At 42.2% G+C, this 26,893-nt stretch overlaps 1 protein-coding gene across 1 annotated transcript in view; it reads left to right on the top strand.

The window, feature by feature from the left end:
* The window catches only part of dock1 (dedicator of cytokinesis 1), a 254,821-nt gene that overhangs the window by 199,777 nt on the left and 28,151 nt on the right, over positions 1-26,893 (top strand). The window contains exons 36-44 of the mRNA XM_061225326.1: positions 2,265-2,305; positions 3,134-3,224; positions 8,874-8,993; positions 11,885-11,974; positions 13,020-13,124; positions 19,163-19,304; positions 19,469-19,550; positions 22,923-23,007; positions 24,496-24,582. Of these exons, the coding sequence (XP_061081310.1) occupies positions 2,265-2,305; positions 3,134-3,224; positions 8,874-8,993; positions 11,885-11,974; positions 13,020-13,124; positions 19,163-19,304; positions 19,469-19,550; positions 22,923-23,007; positions 24,496-24,582 (843 nt within the window). The remainder of the gene's footprint in view (positions 1-2,264; positions 2,306-3,133; positions 3,225-8,873; positions 8,994-11,884; positions 11,975-13,019; positions 13,125-19,162; positions 19,305-19,468; positions 19,551-22,922; positions 23,008-24,495; positions 24,583-26,893) is intronic.

The following is a 26,893-nucleotide window of genomic DNA, read 5'->3' on the forward strand; positions in this document are numbered from 1 at the left end:
ACACATGTGACCTGCTCTATCAAAATCTGTCGTATTCACCCCAAAACTTATTTTGAGTTTTAGGAACTATCTAAAAGTTTATTCTCGTGGTCATGGTTGATGACCAGTGACTAGCTAACCTCCAGAAAAGTGCACAACTCTGCTGTTACTTTCACTTTGATATATTGCATTTAAAAGTTTAAAAACTACATTTTTACTATGAATTTGGCATTAAAACATGCAGATTATGAAAGCCACGATAATGTTCTACAAAATGAAGATGAAAGCCTAAAATGGCTAAAAACATTTTTACATAAACATCAATTTATGTGAAATTGGCCGTCACAGCTGATTATGATAGAGCGGGTCACATATTCACATATATTTATCATATTCTCTATTTACTTCTTGATCATCTGATTCATTTTTTGAGATAGTTCTGTGGCCTACAGAGTAGCACTGATATAGCAGAAATGACTGCAGTAACAATATATCATACATACACACATACAGACACACATACTTTACACTTTTGATAATAGCTTTAACTTTTCTGGTGTAAGGCAGTCGTTAGCATACTGTAAGCATATGGTTATTTCAAAGTACACAAAAGGACTTCTGCACAAAGGATTTCAAGCCTCAATAAAGAATCAACAAGAACGGGCTTTCATTGTATTCCCAAGACATTTAATCTGCAGTCTGGGGTCACTGAAAAAAGTAAGTCGCAGCTGATGCTAATAATGAATTTAGCATCAGAAAAAAAACTGCTTGTGTATTGTGGTCAGATGGGACTGCTATATTAGTCGTATTTTTCCTCACAGTTTTCCGGAATTTGTAAAGCTTGGATTTTCACTCTGAATACTAAAGAGTAAAATAAACTGCCCTCTCTCTGTTTGGACCATCTTATAAAGAGGATTTTTTTGGATTTTTCAAGCAATAAAAAAACTAAAGCCCCCCCCCTCCATGTTTTTCAATTTAGCGACACATTCCAGCATTGCCTACTGTATATTTTATTTGACTCAAGTTTGCATATTCTAAATTGTACGCATAAGAAGACTGAGTTCTACCTGACTCTGAATTTGATCTATCGCAAGTAATTCTGCATCAAATCTGAGAGTGTAATATAGGCTGACAACAGTAATGACGCGTATGAATGGATATGAGCACTTTGAATATGTATCATACCGAATGCTTGCATCTCACCCTTGATCAGACTCGTCTGTAGAAAAGCGCAAACCGTTTCACGGAGCAACCTCAAAGAAGAGTGCGGAAAATGTCTCATAAATTGCAATCGCTCAAAAGGTCGCCTCCAAAGACCGAACGGGAAGTGACAATTTATAAAGGCAGGAAGGAATGTTCCTTAGAATTCATGAGTTGTTTGGAGCTTATGGAAAATATGTGTCGGTGTTTAAAAAAACCAACATTTACAGTTGTGATTTTCAGCCTGAAAGCTTATGAGTAGCGGTATGAGTATGCTAATTATCACCTAGCGACCGTGGGCCTGCTGATCTTTGCGTGGACTAGAGACGTTGGACCTTGGTATTGTGGGAACTGTCGATGTGGTTGAGGTTTCCAGCTCTGATGTTATGTTGGGGGTATGGGGCAGGAGGGGGTATTGCCATTTAATTCTTGAGCAGTGCACTTAACCTGAATTGCTTCAGTAGGAATTCAACTCTACTGATGGGTAATACATGGAAATGTAATGTAAATCACCTAGAATAATGGCGACTGCTTTGCAAATAAATAATGTTATTCAATCCTAAAATGCATACTCGGTCACAGCTACACAGGGACTGCTACAGTAAGTGATGTGCTTGGTATTCCCAACCAGTTGATGCAAGAGAGAGGTATGTGTTTCAGTAATCAACCTCTTTGTACTTTCTTCATCTGCCTTTTGAAATTAGCATGTCTGGATTCATGAATAAAATATGTTATCGTTCCTGCAAACGGTCAGCCCTTGTCATTCTGTTGAATAAGTGAGTGCATGAGAGTCTCTCTGTCCGTCACTATATCACTTTGACTGTGTAAAGGTAGACAGTATTTTTGAATTGAGAACCAGAGATTCTGTTGTAAATGGACTATACCTTTGTGCTGTGTATAATTGCAAAACCCGGCAGCAAGCGTAACTGAATTCTTTGTCATATTTTCCAGCCTGTCAGTCCATTAACATGTTTTGTATGATAGTACTCTGACTGTTTGAGTAGGGTCACGCCAGCCTGTCTCATGAAACATTGACGGTTCCATTTCAAAGAACACCATTTTCCCATGTGTCTCCTTTATTCTAGAACTTCTACAAGGAGATTGAGAGGGAAGAGATGTACATCAGGTAAGTACCCTTACACAATGGAGGCATCTCATTGGGGATAATGTGAAGGAGTGCTGATGGAACTACATTTGTTCTCAGAATCATATTTCTAGGTTGGGCAATGTCAGGGTACCCTTTGGACAACACATGGGACCTAAATTACATAAAATGATTAGTTCTGTAACCTGGAAAATGTTTAAAATGTTACCCTGGTTATAGTTTCTGCTTAATAGACAGAGATAGTGAGATAGCGGATTGTTATTTTTCCCTTACATTTTATATCTGTGTTCCTCAGCTTGAAAATAATCAAATAAACAAAGGAAAGCTGGGTTCTTTTGTAAAGATACGGTGCCATATTAATATTGTGTCTTTTATATGCATGCATAATTGGTTACTTTCTGAAAACACAATTCTCTGCTGCCTTTCACTGACCTGAGGGGGGGGGGGAAGAAAAACTCTCGTGCTTTTGAAATTGAAATTACCCGTCATCAGTGATAAGTCACTCTGACGGCGTTATGCAATGGCCTTATTCTGAGAATTTGACTCGGTCTAAATTAAATATTCTGAAGATTGAAATGCCCTTTAGATTCAAATATCCCTCCTCCTGGTTGTCATAATGGCTTCATTTTCTTAACAAAAAGCATCCGCGCACACCCGCTTTGGTATTCTCGAGGCGGAGTCGTGACTAAAAGGAAAACATTAATAATTGTGGGAAGGGAAGGGAAATGTCAGCGAGCGAGGCTGTAATTGTTTGCTTTTGGGATTCTTCCCCCCGTGTTTTCCTTTCCTTTCCCGACCCTTTTTCTCTGGCATTTACTAATGGCCGTTTCTCCGTTTCCTCACCTCCAGGTACCTGTACAAGTTGTGTGACCTGCACAAGGAGTGTGACAACTACACGGAGGCTGCTTACACACTCCTCCTGCACGCCAAGCTGCTCAAGGTATCTGCTCAGAGCCCGTTTGCACTGCGTCATCGGTTCAGCACAGGAAGTGATGTCAGAATGAGTGTGGTCTCCTGAAAGCTTTGCTTCCTTGTGATAAAGGCCAGAGCGATGCGGGTTCATGCGTATGGTCCGACTGTTTTGCATTGTTCATCGTGACTGGCTGAAGAAGGTGTCTCCACAGCACCCGTTTGCACTGTATTAGTGCCGGAAGTGATCTTTCTCCGAAAGCCAAGAGTGATAAGGATTGTGGTCTGTTTCTGTCATGCATCTCAATTTGCCCACGAAGGTGCCTTCATAAACCAGAATATAATTTCATATGATTATACGAGTATGTGCTCGATGTTTGAGTTTGTTCCCTTTTCATCATCGATCCACTGGCATGCACACCATATGCTCGGTTCAAACGTAGTCTGTTTCAGATTTTATAACTGATCATCAGGATTAATAATGTAGGGCTTGACAGTTTATACTTTTGTGTTTGTCGTGCACATGCAGAGAGGATATTGTAATGAACGGGCATCTTCAGAACCAGTGCCGGGCTTGGTAGATACGACTCAAACATTTGCAGAACATTTTAGCCTGGCTAAATGAAATGATTGTGTTGCTGCACTGAATCCCCTGGTATCTATAAATATGTCATTTTAGCTACTTCAGCTTGCCTCCAGGTACAAAAAGTGAGGCTTAAAAATGAATATGTGTATCAGTAAAAAAATGCATTCGACTGTTACAGTTTAGTTCCTCCTGGCACAGGATTGGTGCTGAGATTCTGCTTTCTCACCTTTTACCGGTCAAAGAGTGCAACTGCTCCTCCACTTTGAGCCCCCTTAAATGGGCAGACCCCTTAAATGGGCAGAAATGAAAGGTGTACCTCTACAGGTACCTTGTCCTTTACTGCTAGGAGAAAGAGCCTTTTCTCCCCTGTGTGGCTTTGTTCTACTGACACATGGCTAGTCGCCGTCTCCCGGCACATCTGCGGTAACCAGGCCAGGAGTAATGGCTCCCACCATACACCCCCCCCCCGCCCCCATTGCATCCTCAAGATGAGATATCGCATACGCACCGCTGTAATCAATGTGTCATATGTATTCGATGTTACACAGTGAAGATTATTTCATTTCCTGAAGCGTTGAGGTTACATATCTATTTATGGGATGAGCAGTTATTGAACAGATCATTTTTAATTTATTTTGCTTTAATATTCAATACCATATAATTTCAAGAAAAGGATAATAAAACATTTGAAAATGGATGTGAAATATGTCTTCTGGTTTAAGCTGCTGAATCATACTTTCTGACTTGAGGTTCTGTCTGCCTGCTACATAGAAAAGGGAAATGATGATAAAACTAAGAATGCCTACAGAACGGAAGTGTGTGTGTGTGTGTGTGTGTGTGTGTGTGTGTACATGTTTGTGTGTGCATCTGCACATGTACAGTTGTGTTCAAAATAATAGCAGTCCAACATGACTTACCAGATTAATCACTGTTTTTGGTAGAAAATATATTACTACATGGCAAATAATTTACCAGTAGGTGTAGTAGAGTCATAGAAAACCAACAGACCCAACATTCATGATACACATGCTCCTGAGTCTGTGTAATTGAATAATTAATTGAAAGAGGCGTGTTCAAAATAATAGCAGTGTGGAGTTCAATTAGTGAGGTCATTCATTCTGTGAAAAAACAGGTGTGAATCAGGTGGCCCTTATTTAAGGATGAAGCCAGAACATGTTTGCATGCATTTCTCTCTGAAAACCTGAGAAAACTGGGTTGTTCCAGACATTGTTCAAAAGAACAGCGTACTTTGATTAAAACGTTGATTGGAGAGGGAAAAACGTATAAAGAACTGCAGAAAATAATAGGCTGCTCGGCTAAAATTATCTCCAATGCTTTAAAATGGAAAGCAAAACCAGAGAGACGTGGAAGAAAACGAAAGACAACCATTCCAATGGATCGAAGAATAGCCAGAATGGCAAAGACTCAGCCAATGATCAGTCCCACTGTTAAAAAAAAGACACGTGCTGAAGAGGATACAATTTGCCAAAGAACACATCAACTGGCCTAAAGAAAAATGGAGACTGAATGTGGACTGATGAAAGTAAGATTGTTCTTTTTGGGTCCAAGGGACGCAGGCAGTTTGTCAGACGACCACCAAACACTGAATTCAAGCCACAGTACACTCTGAAGACAGTGAAGCATGGTGGTGCAAGCATCATGATGTGGGGATGTTTCTCTTACTATGGTGTCGGGCCTATTTATCGCATACAAGGGATCATGAATCAGTTTGCCTATATCAAAATACTTGAAGAGGTCATGTTGCCTTATGCCGAAGAGGAAATGCCCTTGAAATGGGTGTTTCAACAAGACAACAACCCCAATTACACCAGTAAGCGAGCAGCATCTTGGTTCCAGACCAACAAAATTAAAGTTATGGAGTGGCCAGCCCAATCCCCAGACCTTAATCCAATTGAAAACTTGTGGGGTGACATCAAAAATGTTGTTTCTGAGGCAAAACCAAGAAATACAGAGGAATGTTGTCAAATCATCCTGGGCTGAAATACCTGTTCATAGGTGCCAGAAGTTGGTTGATTCCATGAAACACAGATGTGAAGCAGTTCTCAGAAACTGTGGTTATACAACTAAATATTAGTTTAGTGATTCACAGGAATGCTAAATCCGGAAGATTTTTCAGTTTATACAGTAAATATTTGAGTTTGTAAAGAAAAATGCAGACACTGCTATTTTTTTGAACTGCCCAATATTAATTTTTCTTCATTTTCTGTAAAGTAATTTAAAAATTGACACATTTTTCTTCATGTTTTGATTTAGGATAAAATGTGCAGTGTTCCCAATGCATCAAAATAAAAACTATTATAAGGATTTTGAGCTTTACTCACGTTTTTAAACACACTGCTATTATTTTGAACACAACTGTATGTATGCAGGTTGGTGTACTGTACACTTGATGTATATACATGTGTGTGTGTACATGCCTCGCGTGTGTGTGTGTTTGCGTGTGTGCGTGCGTGCGTGCGTGCGTGCGCGTGCGTGTGTGCGTGTGTGTCTTTGTTGAAGAGGGGAGTACATGAAACATCCTCCTGTATGTTCAGAGAGCCTCATCTGAAGCCATGCTTTCCCCTGAGCTCTCCTGACACCAGCTGCTGTTGATCCCACTGTCCACCCTGGAGACAGTTCTCCTTCCCTGGCCATATCTGACTTACATCGCCATTAAAACCTTTTGAGCTTGATGAACCTGTTCAGCCGTACCACTCTGCTAACAAACAGCCATCGCTAACTTTGCTATCGTTTTATCGTATAATCAAACACTCAGCAAAGTAATAGGCGGAAAGGAAATATGTATTTTAATCAGTGTCTATTTGCCCCTGCCTTCAGTGCTTGGTCACTTATTTCGAGCATTATCTCCCTTAGGAGCACTCGACAGGTCAGCTAACCGGATCTCTGTTATACTTCAGTGCAGACGCATTAAGCGGTCACACTGGCTGCTTATCTACCCATCTGATAATCTATTACTGACAGAGTGGCCCTCGTGAAGCTGAAAAGGCCACGTACCCAAAAGGCATCCGACGAGACTTGAGTAGATAGATTATGACCCTGTCGAAATAACAGCGACCAAGCGCTTTTATGACCGCATTAGGGGGGGGTTTCGGAATTTGATTCCGAGTGTATTTGCCCACTTCTGGTATTTCTGAGGGAATCGTAGAGCTCGCCACTTCAGTCTTTGTTTCGCTCCCCACAAGGCTGTGAAACTGTGACGGTATTAATTTTTCCACACAGAACGGAACGCTGAAAGGGAGCTATTTATTTTAAATTCCGCCGGTCTCCAAACAGCTGAGGAATTCCTCACTGAACACTTGGCTCCTCAAGTGAAAATGAACAGAGCCCATTATACTGTAAAATTAGATTGATTTAAGTGGAGGCCACGGGGTGAAAACCTTTTCCTCGTGCGAAAGAAATCCTGTCCGTTACAGTCGGGAAGTGAAACGTTTTTTGTTTTTTTTGTGTTCACACTCTCAAAATCGCTGGTCGTCTGTCCTGTAATCTATGGTTGTGGAGTTTAGGCAATACACGGTCGATTTCTTTGCCCCCTCATTTAGCCTTTCTTTTAGATTTATCGAAATTAACTTTAGCAAGGATAACTCTGTCCTTTGTCAAGGCTTCTCAAAGTCTGTTTCTCTCAGTAGCAAGGCCACTCTTTACCAAATTGCATCTATCAATGCAGTGTTTTGGAGCGATTTGTGTTTATTGACGACAGCTGCCGAGCAAGAGTTTTACCTCAGTCCAATCTTCCCTGCTCTTCTTCGATCTGTTGAAGCTCAAAATTAATATCCGCCATGGATTTACGCGAAGCCACTCAACTCCTTTACGCATTTCAGCCCAGTTTACGTCACGGTTTATTTTGTCCCGTTGCGGCAGCGACCTTGGGCACACACGTGTTTCATACAAGCGTCTCGCCACTGGCAGTCACCCAACTTAATTCCTGGGAGAACTTTACAGCATCCACAGCTCAAAATGGCATGGAACGCCACGTATCCCTCTCAGCCGTGAATCTGTTCTGACGGGCCTTCTGAGTACGGCCGGTTAAAGTGCCCATCCTGTTCCCATCTGGGTCTGGCTCGTTCTCCCTGGGCATGCTCATTATTCTGTACGGGGAGCATTAACAGAGTGCGCCAGTGTTTTGTCAGCAGAAAGAAAAGCCTTTTAATCCCCCCCTGTTGTTCTCCACTCTCCGTTGTTTAGAGAATCAAACTGATTTGGCGATGCATGTTACAGTACGGATGTGTAAATCAATATATCTGATGTGTTCCTACAGTAGCCAAGTGACCCCCCAACCCTCCTTTCGTATATCTCAGTACGTCCCTTGAGCTGCTGCCAGTTAGCGGGTTTTGGATCCCTCAAGCTGCCCATAGCCCTTTCATTGTTGAGATTCACTGACGGCATACAGTATGTCTGTTTCACATGTGCTGCCACACAGTTCCAGGGGCATATGTTATCCATATGCTCTGCACCTGTGTGCGTTTTTGCCGTGCAACTGTCCTACAGTTTTATAAGAAAATTGACTGGTACATTGTTCCAAGAATATTGGAGAAGTTGCCACAGTTCTTCTGCAGACTTTTGCTGCCTTGCTTGGTTCTTGCTTGCCAGGTAATCTCAGACAACGTCGATCAATGTGATCTGAAATGTGGTCCAATACTTAATTTGTTACTTAATTTAATGAAATGCCAACATTTTGGAAAATTCTTTTGTGGAAATATCAAATGAGCTCTTTTCAACTAAAACACTGAAAATAGAAAACAAAAATAAACATCTGAGACAAAATTATATAAAAAATATATTGTGCCTAATACTTTTTCACAGTACTGTATGTCTGCTCCTTACCTGCATGTATGATTGTGTGTCTGTCTGTGTGCATTTGTGGGTAGTGTATGCATGTGTGATTGTGTGTCTGTCCGTGTGTGCATGTGTGGGTAGTGTGTGCATGTGTAATTGTGTGTCTGTCCGTGTGTGCATGTGTGGGTAGTGTATGCAGGTGTGTGCCCATTCTGGTGCATACACCATGGACCAGCCAGCCTTCTAGGCAGCAGCAGTGCTATGCAGTCTTGACGTGTGATTGGTTATGTCTTCCTGCAGTGGTCTGAAGAGGCCTGCGCAGCCCATCTGACCCAGAGAGAAGGCTACCAGGCAGCTACGCAAGGACAACTGAAGGATCAGCTCTACCAGGAAATTATCAATTACTTTGACAAGGGCAAGGTAAGGAGCTGCAGGCGATTAAAACTGTAATATTTCAGATGACATGAGCATGTCTGAGCCCTCCAGCAGACCTTCCAAGATCAGTGGTAAATCTGGAAAACTGAATTGCGACTGTAAGTAGGCCGGTGCTACTGTGGCGCTCAGATCAGGTAAAGTGCCGTGAAAATCTGCCACCTTTCGGATTTCCGCTACTATTGCTTATTTGTCGCACCGAATCACATCTTTACAGAAAATGTAATATTATAAAACACATTTTTTTAATGGCCATTTAATTTATTTAATGAAAAAAGGTGCCAAGCATCCAATAAGTAACTGCACCCTTAAACTTAATAACTGGTTGCACCACCGTTAGCAGCAGTAATTTGATATCGCTGTGGAGGAATTTTATCCCACTCTTTTTTACTGAACTGATTTATTTCAGACAAATGTTGGGATGTGGGATGTTTTTGAGCGTGAACTGCTCATTTCAGGGCCTGCCACAGAATATCCACACATTTTTCATGGCACTGTGATTCCTTCTGGCGCAGGATTGGTGGTGAGCGGGAACACTGGCTGCTTTCTGACCTTTTACCGGCCAGAGAAAGCAAATGCTCCTCTCCTTTTATCCCACCCTGCTTTGAGTACACTCACTGTTTCAGTCTGGCTCCACCTTCTACACAATTGTTTAAAAAATGCATTCTGGAGTGGGTTGAGTCGGTGTGTCCATCTAATTTACATACATTTATTTCTAACCAATCGGCCACACAGTGTTCCGTGCTATATTGACACATACAGTAACAGCTGGCTTTCCGACTTTTAAAATGAACCGTTTAAAGTAAACAAGTTTGTGGGCGTCAACAACTTTCTACCTCAATATTTTAGTTTGACATCTGCATGACATTGAAGTACCTTGAAAAAAAGGGTGCTCTAACAATTGGGTTTGTGGCAGAGCCAGGATGGACTGCAGAAAGCATCTTTCAAACTTCATAGTCCAGCAGAGCACGCTTTTATTCCAGTTTTTTATGCCAAAATTATATTATTTCACCTTAAAATAAAGGCATGAATTAAAAGGTTTCACTATCAAAGTAGGCATACAAACACATTTACAGCTAAAAAAAAAAAAATAATACCATCTAGAGTGCAATTACACTTCAAATGGGCTGAGTCAGAAGCGAGAAGAGAAGACTTTTCTCCCCCGTGTGGCTCTGTTGCACCGATACCCAGCATGCTCCAGTGTTACTGGCAGGTCTGTATGAACCAGGGAGTAGAAAATGGTTCCCGCACCGCTCCTCGTTCTCCAGATGAGGGCTCATTGGAGCGGGCGCCAAGCGGCCGTTCAGAAACACATTTCAGTCCGCGCGAGAGATCCTGGGCCCAGCAGGGTGTCCGTGGCTGACTGGGGTTTTCCCTCACTCGGTGTCTGACCATAAGCTGAAGAAGAATATGGACCAAGTGCCTGGTACATCACCAACTGACTATCCGTGGGCTCGTGAAAAACATTTTGAAGCCCAGGAAGTCAAGTTTACTGGCGCTGCCATGTTGTATAATTTGGAGAGACTGTGCAGTAGGGAATCCGAGTTGGCTACTCCGCTAAGCGTGTGAGAGAGAGCGGCGTAATCTGTCCCTGATTCGTCCGCAAAGTATTGACTACAATTGTACCGTTGTCTTTACATTGAAAACGGGTCTGAATGACCTATACTGGAGCCAACTGGTGTGGCGCTAGTGAGCACCGTCTCTCAGCGGCATCAGTGTGGGCGATTGGGTCTGACATGCCGCTCCGGGGTCACGGTCCAATCGAGGGGGAGCCTGGCAGTCGATACGTCCCGCGTGGAGTTTCCCTGTTCTCCCATGTTGCCAAGCTCGACGGTCTTCTGGAACAGGTCATACTGTCCTGTGGTCGAAAAAGGGCCTGGTTGGGGAACAGTCACCAAAATGCACACACAAACACACACTGACAGGAGGGACAGCTCTTAGAAGAGCACGGTTTTTTCTTAGTTGCAGTTCGAACTAAGAAAATTCACTGCTAGTGGCATCCACTCAGATGAATAGACATTTCAGCACGTACAGTAAGCATGAATGATTGCACATCTGATATAGCTTTCCTACATCCAAGTGCGTGGAGTGCATTTTTACTCATTTACAGCATTTTTCTGAAGTAATGGAGCCCTGTTCATCTTTACTCCTCTCCTGAATCTAGATGTATTTTTTGAGAGGTTTTATGGAGGCTGCGCTGCTCTCCCTTTCCTATCCTGACACAATTCTTGCAAGCCCCATACTGTTCAAATATCTGAATTACACTTTTTCCCCAGAAGAACACTGCAGTTTGTTTTGCTTAGCAATTAAGAATGACTCTGGAACTGGAATACTCCAGCATAAAATGCGCACATGTAGATTCTTTGTTTGCCATTTTTTTCCAGTGTTCTGTTATGGTGCCATTGTTATAATAATTGGCATTGCTTTTACAGGTACTGTTTACCTTCGTCAGCCAGTAGTAATGACTTCAGCTTTGACGGAGCAGATGTTATGCATGTCTAAAATACGGTCGCTGTGCTTCATTACCATTATTATACTGTTCATTTGAACACATTTGAATGTCTACAACAAAAGTAAATATCGCCTCGGGCAAACCCCATTTTCATTTTTTTCCCCAGATCATTTTCTTTCTTCCTAGGGAACCGAAACAAATCCTTGATTTACTTCATTTCCTTTTTTTTTTTTTTGTTTGCGTGAAAGCTGTATTTTTATTGTTAATGTGCTCGTTTCCGACGGCTTTTTGGCAGCAGCTCATTGTGAAAGGAATTAATCGCCACTTAGTAGAAAAATGGCAATACCATTAAGGCAAGAAAGGATGTTCTTTTGAGCGATAATGTGGCTGTCTTAGTAACGTCTCTCTTTGTGTGGACATTCGCTAGATGTGGGAAGAGGCCATTATACTGGGGAAGGAACTGGCAGAGCAGTATGAGAACGAGATGTTCGACTTCGAGCAGCTGAGCGCATCGTTAGTAAGTACTCTTTGCTTTTACAATGTTTTGTATCATATGCAGTAATGTAAAAAAAAAAAAAAGTAATTAAAAGTTCGCGTCGGAAAATGCTTTCAAATTAAGAAGTGCATTTGGCCCGATTGTGTGCTCTCTCATCTGGAGACACATCTGCTTAGCTAGCTACGTGCAATGACTCCAGTAGTCGTGGCATGAGGTTCCCTAACTGGGATCTGCTGGTGTGTCTTGGGAGGGTTTGAGGCAGATCACAGGGCAAAGTATTAAACAGTAGCTCAGCATATAATAATACGGTTTCCATTGACATTCACCGCAAGCGCTTGAGAGTGTGCGCCCCTTCATTTTGACACTTGGTAAAATAATACAGTGGGGTCCAAATGTTTTGCGACTACATTGCAAATCTGGGCGTATATTTTCATGTAATCCTGGACAAAAACAGAAAGTTTGAGGATTTTGAAAAAAGAAAAGATAACAAATTAACATTAGTTCAAAGCTTTGCAAGAACTTCTCGAAGACCAAAGAAGAGCAAGCAGTGCTGGACACAATCCACAATCACCTGACCTCAACCCCATTGAATGTTTATGGGGGCACTTGAAGACTGACAGGAGCCAAGCGTTGATCTTTGGAACATTATCAAATGCTGGGATAACTAAATCCTGAATCATCAGGTTTTGTTCAAATTTGTGTATGCCAGCTTGAGTGCCTAAAGAAAAAGGTGGATATACCAAATACTAAGAAATTCTGAAAGGAATGTCATTTTTTCAAAGATTCAACTTTTTACTCTAATTATTATGCTGATAATATAATTAGTAATGAAAACATGTGTATTAAATGAGAAATAAATGCAAAATAGAAGCATTTTCACGAGTGGTCTCAGACTTTTGGACCCCACTGTATATGTTTTAATTCCATGCCTGAACAGTGTATTGGGTTACATTTAAAGAAGGTGAAGCATGTGTATATGCTGTGAGAGGTTGGGGACCCCTGTATAGACCTGTCAGGGGTACGTAGAGGTAATGCTTGTTTGGTGTGTGACCCTGTTTCCCCGCAGCGCAAGCAGGCCCAGTTCTACGAGAACATCGTGAAGGTGATCAGGCCAAAACCGGACTACTTCACTGTGGGCTACTACGGCCTGGGCTTCCCCTCCTTCATCAGGGTAGGCAAAGCCTCACTCTGTTTCACCCCACACACTCCCAGAGACCTGCAGCCTGTACTTGCATTATCCAAAGTGTGTTTTCTGTGTGTGTGTGTGGGTGTGCGTTTGCGTGCATGTGCCGTGGCATTTATGTGTGTCTGTATGCGCGTATGCTTTTGTGCTGGAAAACAAGAACCTTGCAGCCATTCCTTGGTTGTAGAGAGCATTGATTTCAAATACATTTTTTTATATGCTTCTCTCACTCTCTCACTCTCTCTCTCTCTCTCTCTCTCTCACTCTCACTCACTCACTCCCTCCTTTTATAACAGACTAATGCTGTCTGAATGACAATGTGGTGACATTAGCTACCATTCACGCTGCAGTAAATACGTATGATACACCATTTGTTTATTAAAGCAATTCAATGTTTTGCCTTCAAAGGGTCTCAGTTAGCTCTGTGTTAAAAATAAATTAAAAAAATGAATCTGATGTACCTGAACCTATTGTGATAGGGTCCGTTCTTCAACAGTTTTTTTTACTCTCGCTCTACTCTCTCTACCTTTCCCACGTTCTCTCTCCCCCTCCCCTCTCTCTTTCTCTCTCTGTCATGCTTATAGAGTAATGAGTGATTTGGTGTATGAGAGTTACGTTGAATTATGTAAAAGTGCACTGTGAGTAAACCTTCCTCTCACTGACAGTGCAGTCATTTTTCTAAGGCCTCTTACGCTTTCACACGCTCTGCAATGAGACGTGGTTTTGATGGCACAGGAGATTGTGTTGCCGCTCTCACGCTGTGCGTCAGTGCCAGCGTTTGGCTGAATCTCCGTACGGACATGGAACGAGTCCAATCCACACTGAGGGTGTCACCGCATCATAATAGTATTCGATAGATCGAGTAGGTGGCTTATATCAAATCACCATTAAAATGTTTAGAATGACTGTACGTCGCCGGCTCCATTCATGGACTGCTTTGGCTCAGTCGCAGCAGATTTGAATCATCGGAAGTGCGAGTGATGAGGCGCATTGTGCATATCAACAATGAGTGTTAGTTATTCAAAGAAGCTATTGATCCGGTCTGTCAAAGCCATGCCTTACCCGCGGGGAAATGCGTTTTTAATTACATTCTCTTCTTAAGCGAAGTCCCGATTCCTTGCAGTTTTAGTTAATGTTTGGGACTCTGAAGCAGGCTGGCTTTTTTATCATTATGTCTGGAACCAGATGGGGGTCCTCTTTATTATCGCTTTTTCATTTGCAATCGTTGTCGGTGCCTCTCGTACAATACAGTTTTCCTCGTACCATGGATTCGTTTTAGAATTAGGATGGTGCATTCTTCCGTACTGTCAATATGCGATTTAAAAGACCCAAATGCTCTGTTCAAAAAAAATCTTCCAACCAATGGAGATGCTGTTTCATTTTTCCCCAGCATGCATTGCGACCTGTCCCATGCAGTGTTGCCATGACTCCAGCAGGGTTGGTCAGTGGAACAGTGTGGAAATGGAAAGTTGGCACCCTTGGGGTTTGCTGAGCGTAGCCTCCTCAACCGGAGCTTTTGAGGCAGGGTCAATAATTGACAAAGGCTTTTCTCCTTATCCCCCCACCTGCCTACTCCACGCTGCTTCATACCGTTTGGGGTGGGGAGACAAATGGCTTTCCATGGTGGTTCTGCTACAGTATGAACAATCTGCTGATTGTTAAGAGTCAATGGTGACCCTGATAACAGACTTACCTGTGAAGCTAGAGAAAGGTTTCCGCGTTCCAATGCACACTCCACTTAACGCAAAGAGTTGATGGACTTGCTGAAAGAGTTGGTGCTGAAACTTTTTTTTTTTTTTTTTTGAGAATCAAGGATATATTTTATTGCTGTTCCATTTTAAGGTTGGTAGTAAAACCAAAGAATCAAGTAGATGCCGTCTGTGTGCAGCCCTGAGGTCATCGTTGCTGTGATCTGCCCTGGCCAGTTCCCCGTTGTGATATCATAGCTAGTAAATCCCAGTTTTATTGCGAAGCCATCAGGTGATTTATATTGAGTTTTCTCTTTGTGTTCAGAGGTCATGTTTCCAGACCTGCTCATACAAAAAATAAACATGGCTTATGGGCTGTTATGTTGTACTGAAAAAGGGTCTACTTGTTGTATATATTAGATGTTTACTACTGTTTAATCTGTAATTGTGTTGTGTATGGTGTTGCAGTTAATTTTTAATGTATTGCTATTATTTGAGCCTCTTTGTTCCACAAGAAAAGGTAAATCATGCAAACAAATCTTTAGCAGTCTTTCAAGGAACTATTTTTCTCCCCGGAATTGATTTATGTGAAAGTGTTCAATTCTGCTGCTTGTGATGTATTAGCTGCTAATGCAGTTATTCATCAGATGGTATTCAGGTATTAAAAACACAGTACCTACTTATACTTGGCTCTGGGGTGTAAAACGGTGCCAGTGGTCCTGACACCTGATGTTGATAAACCATTTCTGGTATTCAGCATAAATGTCTTGGCGTTAGAGCTCCTGCATTAGTGAGAAAAGTTAAGTTTGAGTACTTGGGGATGGCATTCTTCCACTTTAAGACTGAATTGCAGGGGCAATTAAAGTCAGTGAAACAGTCAGATGGGACTAATAACTGCAATTTAAAAATGTGATAAAATATATATAGCAATCTTTTTTGCAAGACTTCTTCTGTTGTTTGAAATGTAGAATTTGTTATCCTTTTGTTGCTGCATTTCAGTGATATTTTTGATGTATTTTAGTTTTTACTACTTTTGAGGGACAATTTCCTCTGAAGTTATCTATGTCTGCCTTATCGCTTATTTAAGTTCACTCTGAAACGTAATTTATTTTTTACGTAACATTTTATATCAACAGAGTTTCTGCAGAGGTTTACTTTTTGTGGTATTAACTCTAATGCCTCCATTTGACCCTCATTCACTGGCTCCACAATGGTTTTTCATTTCAGACTGAACCAGTCATCAGCTGAGGTCAAATCCAGCCATGAAGTCTGAAAGCATTTTGACACAGAGGTTATGCCTCTTAAGTGAATCTTCACTGCAGCTTTAGTTTGGTGCAGTGCTTAGCAAGCTAGGCTTGCGTTGTGAAGGCGGTGAGGATTGAACGCGCAGTGGGGTACTGCGCTTGTACCCTCAGGGCTGGTAATCTCATTCGCTTTAGTAATATCTGGCTGTAGGAGTGGATACAGGTGGGAAAATAATGTAGCTATATCAGTCACCTTGGATAATGGTGTCTTCTTAGCAAATAGGTAACTGTAAAGAATGGAGGCCATTTTAGTAATGGAATTGTACGAGTTCTCGGGTCGATAATTTTGGCATTTCACCGGACTCTTGGGCTGCTGGTTTGAAATGGTTCTCCCATTTACGCGTCCTTGGAATCTGACCCCTCCGTTCACAGTAATGAGATCAGTGCTAAGATCAGGAGGACCTTGATAGAAATGAATGTACGCATTGTCAGACCAAAGGCCGCATACCTCTGGGGTGTAGTGTGACTGCATTAAAATGGATGCCTTGCGTCTAATGAGCTTTGAGAGAGCGGCTGCATCCACGTCCGGTCGCTGACATCTGCCGTGTGGTCTCGTGCGAATGATGTGGACTGTTTGTAACGCAGCCAAGCGCGCATATGCGCTCAAGTAATGGGCTTAGGACAACTCCGGCAAAGAACACCTGCTTCAGCGCGTTGTTAATGGGTGGTCAAGGGAAGCTGTGGAAAATAGCATTGCTGTATTTATAAACCTGGCTCTGTGAAGGACCCCCAAGGTCAGCTGCCTGCTTTGACATAAGATGTGCATTGCTAAAATGGCTCCTGCACGTTAATACGGAACAGGTTCAGATTGTACTGCAAGCGCTAAAATGGTTGTTGGCGTGGAAATCGATTCCCGAATGCCGGATATTTTGTCACCTTATCACTCAAAGTGGAGAACGGCTCCGGGCGTATTTCAGCATGACAGCGCATTAGATTAATTATAGGATTAACAATTCCACACAGGGATTTTTTGTGTGACATGAAAGAAAGAAAATAATGGCTTGTTGATGTTTAGACAGGGATGTCATTGCAAGTCCTTTTTTTGTTTTTTTCTCTCCCCTTTCACTGAATTTGCAGCACTGTTTAAACATTGCCCAGTCTGGGATTTTTAACTTTCGCAGCTAAACTGCAGACAAATTTTTGTTCTTTGTATTCCTGTGACATTGTGAATAGGTGTTCTTTGTGTTTGTCTTGGAGTAATGCTTTCTCTGCATGTTGAGTGAATCTCCTTTACTGCAGTGGCTGTGATACATCTACTGAAATCTCTGTAGGAGCTCTCCGGAAGTTTCTTCAGTAAAGTATCTCATGTAATATGCATTATACTCTGTTCCAGCACTTCAAAATGTTGGCTTGTCATGTTCTTTCATCTTCAGATATTTTTTACATTTTTGGTTTCTGATGGGGGAAATAAACTTTCCTTTTATATCATACTTGCCCAGGTGAAGAATAGTCCCCTCAGTTCTTTTGCAACTGCTATTTTTATCAGTTGTATACAAATTATTCAATGCTCTGATTTTATCATTTGACAACAGACAAACTAGTTCAAACAGTGGTAAGCAAAAAGCGGTGATCGTATTGCAGTGAAAATTTATATAGACCTGGATGAAAATCGTTTGAAAGGGTTTGCCAGCCTTTCCTGTCAATTGCATCATTTGAACGCTGAATTTGAAACGGTTTTTAACAGCAGACTTTGTGTGTCAGCCGGCAGTGGGCAGTTTGGGCAGTCTGGGCAGTCCACTGGCCCCTTTACTCTGCAATTCTGGGATGACCTCAGCTGTCTGGCTCATATGGAGAGTAGCCAAGAGGCTTCTGTCATATTAATTCAGGGCCTGCAAAATGCAGATTATGGTAATACATTACAAACACCCCAGCTGGATCGTTCTGGGGAACCAGAACATTTTAATTTAATGCTTAATTTTAAAGAAAAATGCCTAGAGGAGTAAAATTAAATATATATGATGGACTTTCCCTTAAAGATTAAATATTTAATTGGAATTAGTGAGGTGTGGTAGGATTACTTTGGAGATGTGGCTTGGCACAGTAGGCTAAGGTTGACCTGATTTGTCCCTGTACATATGCATTTTATCATATCAGAGTAATAATCTGTCATTGGTGATAATTAATGTTTGTCATTTTGACAATGATGCACATATAAACATTTTGCAGTGGGTATTGTAGTACTTTTAATAATGTGATATTATAATAATGCAAATCCTGTACTGTAGATCCTTCAATCCAGTATTTTATGGGGTGTTGCAGAATAATAGAAATAACATAATTTTACAGCCATCCCATAAAATAATATGATTTATACAGTTAAGTTACAGGATTTATACAGTTTTCCCATGTATTAAATGGTCTTTCACTGGCAAAATTACTGCCAGTCTTTTCAGTTTTTTTTTACACTTCCAAGATTTTATTTTACAGTGTACCTTTTATTTCTGAGCTTGAACTGAAAAGGTGAGGGGAAGTTCAGAGCACAACATGACAGATAGGGAGCTGGTCACTATGTCTAATACCTCCCCACCACTGGCAGATGAAATGTGTTAAAATTCTGAAAGCATGCATGACCCCAATGATGAGTTCTAAAGAAGAAAGAACAGAGGGTAGTGGACTTCCTCTGCGGTAATGACAGGTTGCATTAAAACGGCTGAAAGCTTCCCCCGTCAATTTCCCTGGCGACTTGCGCGTTTCTTGGCCCGCTAACGACTGGCACGGCTTTGTGAGTCATCATTGGCCAAACGGCGCGATTAAGCCTGAGGTAATTGTGGTTAGTAAGTGCTGTTGGACGGTATGAGGGATGACTCGGGTCAAACACCAGGCTTCTTGATGCCAGCTTCGCTCTCGGCTCTGCTCATTACCGCGGGGGAACGGAAGGCTGGCGCCGCATCAGGGGTCGGCCAGGGGTTCAGCTTGGCGCGGTAACGGCGGCCCCACAAGTGTGCCACGCCGTCAAGCGTCGGTTAGTTTAAACGCGCTGTTTGTGAGAGCCCTGTTTACAAAACTCCAACCCCCTCCTCTCTCTTGTTTTCAGAACAAGATGTTCATCTACAGGGGGAAGGAGTACGAGCGCAGGGAAGACTTTGAGGCCAGGCTGCTCACCCAGTTCCCCAACGCGGAGAAAATGAAGACCACCACCCCACCCAGCGAGGATATAAAGAACTCCTCTGGACAGTGTATCCTTGAACATTTTCCTACTGCAGCTTTGCTTGCATTATTAATTTACAGCTCACCAGGTTTTAAGTTTGGGATAATTCTCACTTTTAATATTATGTTACACTTCTTGAAGATGCTCTGCATTTGTTTTTTGTGACATTTTTCTTAATAAACCTTTGAAAAGATATTCAGTGTTTTACAGTGAAGCCAATCCTGGAACTTCCACCAAAGTTCCAGAACAAGCCGGTGTCGGAGCAAATTGTGAGGTAGGGAAGCTGCATGCGTCTCACTTCAGGATAACATACTGCATGCTCCGTGTTTGCCCCTGTCACTGTAGCCCTCCACATATCACAGCAGGACTGGTTCTACTTCTGAGGCAGGCATTCTTGTGAAGTGCTGTGTGAGCGTGCATGCATGTGTATTTCTGTGCGAGTGCAGTTCTTTTCCTCCTTTGCATCATTTGAATTCAGTACAGTAAAGCAGAGCTATACTGTAGGCGGGAGAAGTGGAGTTGTAATTTCAAAGCATTAAAAGTAAAAAAAATAGGATTTTCCATATTTGCTAATTAGGTAGCCGACGAAAAGATAAACAGAAATGTGTTTATCTCCTTTTTGCTCATTTTAAGTGTGGAAAAACAAAGCTACCCGGTCAACCAGCACTTTAAACTGAAGGTAGAGCTCACAGATATCAATAAGCAAATTAGCTAAGCTATCAAGCAGCTGACTTGAGATGCTTATACTTATCTGACATGTGGCTCAGGCGTAAATTGGATTATTTCACGGCGCGCTACTTCACTGTAACGTAATGGTTCTGTCCCCGCTCGATGCCGAATATGTTGTCAGGCCGGTCAGATGCAGTTCCGTTAACTTTGCCGCAGTCTGTGTTGTCCTCCTCCCACAGTCAAAGCAGACCCCCGCATGCAGTCGGTTTGTGCCGCACCGTCTGTGATGGAAGGTCAATTTGAGCACGTTTACGAGCTATCCATTAGTGGTTATAGGATTATATTAATTAGGAGTGAGCACTTGCCACTGAAACCAGCTTTTTCCCCCCTAAGTCTGGCCTGGTGCCATGGCAATCCTCAGAGCTACTTCTGTGCCTGCAGTTTTTAGTGAAGCAATTAAATGCATGGATTGTATTTCCAGCATACATATTGTAGTGTTCCAAAACAGTAAATATTCTTAACGTCCTTATGTCCTGAAATGTCTTTAAGATATGTGGGTTGTAAGAAGGGCAAGATATGATTAGGCGATATGAAGAATTTTACAGTATAATTATACATTTAATGACTGATTTGCAGACTGTAATGGTCCCATCACACTCGTAACCAGTATAATTTAGAGAACATTGAATTATAAGTTGAATTCTGATTCATTTATAAAGTATATGTTTTGAGATTGTGTATTTGTCTCGTATGGATACAGTCAGATATATAGTCATGGTGAAAGCCCACAATGCATCCTAATGTGGCAAGTGCCATTTGCAGATTGTAAACCATAGTTTCTCCCCCAATAACACAGATGGTGCCTCTAGTGGCATAAAGTGTTACTGCACTACTTTAGTGCGGACAAGACAGACATCCTAAGGACCTAAGCTATGTGTAATGACCTTATTTGAATAGTATGAACCCTTCTGTCTTGTCTAACCAATACTATAGCAACTCACCACAGGTGTTTTGGTTCCAGTCAATTCGGCAAAATCAGTGCCACCATAAACATTTTGTGTTCACATTTGGAGAAAGAAAGATGAAACAAAAAACCCAGTTATTTTTCAAGCTATTTGTCACTGACATCCACATGGGATGTTGTCGAAGACGGGGCAAAATGTCAGGGGACTCTTATGAAAACAGAGGGGGGTTTTGTTGTGTGGGTAAACTGATGATTATGTAAATGTTGACAGAGTACACAGCCGATGACCTTACTTTGTTTTGGCTGTTGATGTCTGGCCTCGGGAGTCACAGACCCTTACAGCTGAAACATTATTGCAGGCTTGGCAAAGAGGAGTGCTGCAGAGCAAACAGACACTCTGTGTGTGCCCAGAATAATAGCCACAAAACCCCCGAAAGAACCAGGCACACAGCACTCCAATTCACTCCAAGTCAACTGTCAAAATCGAAGTGACAATGGCACAGATACTATCTGATAGAATTTGGCATATAACTGATATGTATTTGCTTTTAGATTTCTATTTCTGCAGATTCTGTTTAGAATGCTTGAATTAGTCTATTCATTCATCTGTACTTCATAAACTATAAACGCATATCTGCAGTATTCACACCCACTTTGTCACAGGACTGTAGTTCATCACACGGTTTCCCCAGTTGGCAGTGCTCTTGTTGTTTGTGTGTAAGTTTGTTTAAATATGTAATTCTGCTAATAGCCTGGATTAACAAAGTCTGCGCATGCAGATAGAAAGGCAATCCGGCTGAATTGTTTATTCGTTGCATAAGATCAGTGGCGCATAGCAATGAGGTTAAACCTCTCGTCCCCATTGTCTAAATACAATTTCTGCCAGCCTCTCCTTGCTTCACCCTCACCATTTTAACCTAACAGCCAATCAGCCGTAAATAACGGGTGTAGTGGCCTTGCTTTCAAAGCCGGTTTATTAATCAGTTAGTTTGATCGAATTCTCTGATGAGCCCATCCAACTTTCACCCTCAGCACAACAACTTGGCTGTTGGTTTACGGGGAGGGTATGATAATGTTGTTAAAGAGCGGAAGATTCCAGTCTGCAGCTGGTGATTTGCGGGGGGTAAGAATAACAATTTGGGCAAAGACAGGCCTGGAATAGGGAGCCAGAGAGATTTGCTTTTCCTTCAACCACACACAGACATTTTAAGCACTGGAAGGCCCATTGCTCTGTTTCCGTGCCAGCCACATAAACAGACTGATCGCTGTTCGTCAGCAGGACGGGCGAGCGCACTTGCCAAATTTTAATTATACTTCCTTTGTTGTCCGAATTGGCCGCACTTTAAAACAGTAGCGGAGCCGCACTTGATCTATTATAGAAATGATCCAATATTTATGGAGTCTGACTTAAAAGCTTTATGAACCATATGGTGTTTCTGCAAATGGCATTTTTGCATTAGCGGTCCCTTTTAGCTGTGTCGGCTCCACCTGCCCGCACTCTCTCCCAGACAGTCTGTCTGTTCAGAAAAGAGGACGCTAGCTTTATGGAACGCCAGTAGGAGTATCATTTTCTGAGTGCGAAAAGTCTATTAACCTCAAGTTGTGGGTTCACACTAGGCAGTAATATGCTTTCTACCTCACGCTATAGCTCTCACACTGTCCTATTGGGGGAAATGCACTGCATGCCATAAGCATGAAATTTATTCATTTCCAATGTCTAATTTGTCTCGGATATATATTTCTTAATTCCCACACCCGCTGATTGCTCTACATTTTAATTCAGCTTGTTTATTTATTACTTTTAACACGGTATAGTTTGAAAGACAATGATAAATGAAGACAGAATGTAAGTTGCCCTTGATGTTAGTCCCACAGTGAAAGAGTAGGCGTGTAGGTAATGTGCAAAGTTCTGTTGATGCCTGCTGATCTTCTGTTTGCATTGAGAAGTTGTGCATTTTTCAGTAGTAGTTCTTGCATTTGTATTTTCTCCCCATGTCTGCCTCTCTTTTCCAGCTTTTACACGATTAATGAAGTCCACAAATTCCAGTATTCCAGACCAGTTAGGAAGGGCGAGAAGGACCCAGACAATGAATTTTCGGTAATTATTTTGGTCTCCTTGAATGTGGTTTGGAATGATGTGGTCCGTGCACCTGTGGGCACATGTTTATACATACAGTGGGGTCAAAAAGTCGGAGACCGCATTGAAAAGCTGGGATTTTTTTTTCATGTAATCCTGGAAATAAACCACGACTACAGAACTACTTGAAGACCAAAGAAGAGCAAGTGCTGCACAATCCACATTCTCCTGACCTCAACCCCATTGAACATTTATGGGGGCACTTGAAGACTGACAATCAATAACATCACAAGACGCACTTTGGAACATTGTAAAATAATGCCGGGATTACATGGATCATCAGTTTTCACTCAAATTGGTATGATGATAATATAATTTGTAATTAAATATCATTTTGAAATTAAATTTGAAAATAGAAGCATTTTCACTAGTGGACTCAGACTTTTGGACTCGACTGTATGTGTTTCACATGAATTAAAGAGTGTGCGTATGCGTGTGTGAACGAGTTGAGTTATTCTCCACAACCTCCCTACCAGTCCTCTGTGGCTCTGGAGCAGCTCCTCCAACCCTGGGATTTTTTTGGGGTTTTTTCCCCTGCTTTCTCACTTGCCTTGACTGATGCCTGCACCAGGATCAATAACACTCATTTTACACTTCCATCGAGGAAATGAACGCAGCTCTCATGCAAGCCACAGGGAGAATATCAACCCGCTTCCACATGCGATGCAGTTTTCAATTCACTCACCAGAACTCACACCAGCAGCTCAAATGTGTACTGGGAATAGATTACTGTTAGCCTCTGTATCGAGCTGTGAAATACCAAACTGACTACCCTACCATATGTAATTTACGGGGAGGACATTTGCCCGGTTTTTTTTTGATTAATTTTTTAACATTTTCTTTAATTATTAAGTTGTTTCAGTTCATATGGGCAATATTTGTCTTTTGATTGCATTTGAGATCTGGCATGCCTTTAATCAAACAAAATTGGCACCTTATCCCCGAAGGCTAAATAATGAGAGTTTTCATTGCATGGCTATATAGAAATCATTTCCAAGTGGTTTTTTAAGCACCCTAGGGATAAAAAATATATATATTTTTTTTTCTTTATGAGTCATTTCAAATTCTTGGTGCCTTCACACTATTATTGGAAAGTTTCTCATTTGCAGTGTTCATGGACAGGCTTTAATGAGGTCTCAGCCGCAGCTGCAGTCCTCTTTAATAACAGGAGAGCTCCTCACGCAAAATTAATAATAAAAAATGTCTTACCCCCGTTCCAAATTCCCCACCTGCCTAGCTTATAAGTGTTTTTATATGAAAAACCTTAAGAATTCCTCGTTTGAATTCATTTAATAAACAAGACGAGACTTCTTGCCAGTTTTCCGCAGAAAGCTAAAGGGAGACAAACGACTCGGCCACGTGGCCAATCAAAACTACTGTCTCGCCACCTGGTGCTCTTCGTTTCAGCAAATGCCGGTTTCATTCATCTCCTCCGTTCTCTCCTCGCAGAACATGTGGATCGAGAGGACCACTTACGCAACCGCCTACAAGCTGCCAGGGATACTACGGTGGTTTGAAGTCGTATCGGTCTCGACGGTAAGTGCGGTGCGCAGGGAAAACCCTGTTTCATCCTCTCAAATCACTATCTACTATGCATCTGCAACAGAGTGGGATCGATATGTTTTGTCCAAACTGTTGCGGACAGCCAGTTTAATAAACAGGCTCTCGGCCCAGCGTCTGAGTAAACACATTGAGCAGGCGGTGCAAAGTTCTCCTAATAACCCCGGCTTCTCGCCCGCCTGATACAGCAGAGCACTCCACTGAATGCCTGTCCTCTGATTATCTTCCCAGAAACCAGCATTGACACAAATGCAATCATTCAGGGAAGAAAAATATGCTGAGTATATTTGTGTACAGTACTTTCATTTTGTCCGTTTACTTTGATTTTCAATCATTTCCGTAAAGCTTGGGTTGCAAAAAGCTTTTTTTTCTGTCTTCTATAAAAGTGTGTGCGTGCGCAGCATATCTTGATTCCTTTGGTTCTCATACTGTATCTCCTACCCGGTTTTTCTGGATATGACCAGTAAACCCCAGTAAAAAAGTTGTGTTGTGTGGCCTGTTCTATGTAGTGTCATAACCGCTCTTAAAATGACTTCACCCCCAAGTACACCATGTTGCCTAATGTGTATTTAGCACCACAGTCATTATAGGGTGTGAAAGAGTATGAAGAGGGCAGCACCAACAATGAACAAGTCCTTGTCCTTGGTGCAGTGACATGTCTAATGACTCAGAACTTGTGTGCTGTTCCAGTGGCATCTGAGGTCAGGAGTCCCATGAGACTGCACTGTAAAAATGAGTGGACATAGTATTTCCGTATCTCATCGCAGAATATTCCCCAGCGCTTCACACATTAGCAGCTCACAGTTTCCTGAGACAGCTAAACAACAAATACAGTCCTCTGGTCGAAGTAGCTGTCCATATCTGCATAGTGAAAAGATGCAAATACAAGCTACACAGGCGCTTGCTGGTCTGCATCTGCAGTCTCCACAGTCAAAGCCGACATTGCTGCAATGGTCCAGGATTATAATTGTCTAACAAACGCAGCAGAGCGTAGGATAAGCCAAAGGTGATAAAAGGTTCAAAACAACAAAACCTGTGGCTAGACATAACATAATTTATCAACATAACAACATAATGATGAGAACAGGCCATTCAGCCAAACAATGCTTGGCATGTACCTCCCACTAAAGTACTGTTAGTGATGTTCCGGCCTTGAAGATATCCAGTTCTCTCTCAGTGTTTTTGAATGCTTTTTATGCAGAAATATGCATATCTCCAAGCTGGTAAGAGCCATATTGCACATGGGAGTGAAGCCAAATAACATCTCTAACAGACACCAGTTATCATTTCGTTTTTTGCCTCATAATGTCAGCCAGTGCACCCAAAAGTGTCTGGAGACGTTTTAACCTCTGCTTCCTTGAGGCCGTTTGCCCTGCTTCAATTTGTTTTTCATCCACATGTGCTGAATTCTAAACCCTTCTTTGGGTAGAGATGCCAAAATGCACTAAGTATATTTTTCTGGGTAATTGAAGGAGTCTGTCACATGCCTTTCCAGCAGTTATGACTTATTCATAAAACCGGGGATTTTATAACGAGCCTTTCAGGGGAATTCGCAAGTTGGTGCTCCGACAAGCCTGGCTCCACGTATCATGACGCATAGTAACAGCCCACGCTGCTTTCAGATTCACACTGAAGAACAAATGAGAGAGAACTGCTCCCCTATTGTCCATTCATACCATGAAAGCCGTTTATAGTTCAGGAGGGCCGCGTTGTCTGCAGGATGGATGATGGAGATTTCTGAGTTCCGGAATATTCTCCGGGCTCCGTCCAGCCTGTGTGGGAGGTACAGGCCGCCGTGGGCCAGAGGCTGCGTTCTGATCCAGTTTTCATGCTGGTAATCGGCTCTAACGTGGCGTCCTTTAGATGACGCTGACGCAGGCTCCTGCACTCGGCTGTAAAACACTGTGCTGTGCGTTCGGTGCCCTTGCATAGCCTGGCTCCTTGCCTTGATTGTGATTGTAGGTTTCGTGTTCAGGGCTTTTGAAATTCAGGGATATAGGGATGTATCGTTCGTCTCTGTCCCTTTCTACTTTTCTCTCTCCCCTTCTCTCTTTCTTTTTCTCCATCTCTCCATTTATCTTAGCCCTCTCTCTCCACCTCCCTCTCTCGCTCTCCCCCTCTCCCCTCTCTCTGACTCAGCAGCTGCTGTCAGTGGATGTAGAAAAAGGTAATACTAGTCCTGTAGTACCACACTGACACAGATAAGACCGCGTCAGCAGGGCCCTTTGTGAGAGCTCCAGAGGGAATCCCGTACCGCACCTTCTCTGAGTGACGCGCGCGCTTCTCT

The sequence above is a fragment of the Conger conger genome, chromosome 2 (genome assembly GCF_963514075.1).
Source record: "Conger conger chromosome 2, fConCon1.1, whole genome shotgun sequence".
Taxonomy (NCBI): domain Eukaryota; kingdom Metazoa; phylum Chordata; class Actinopteri; order Anguilliformes; family Congridae; genus Conger; species Conger conger.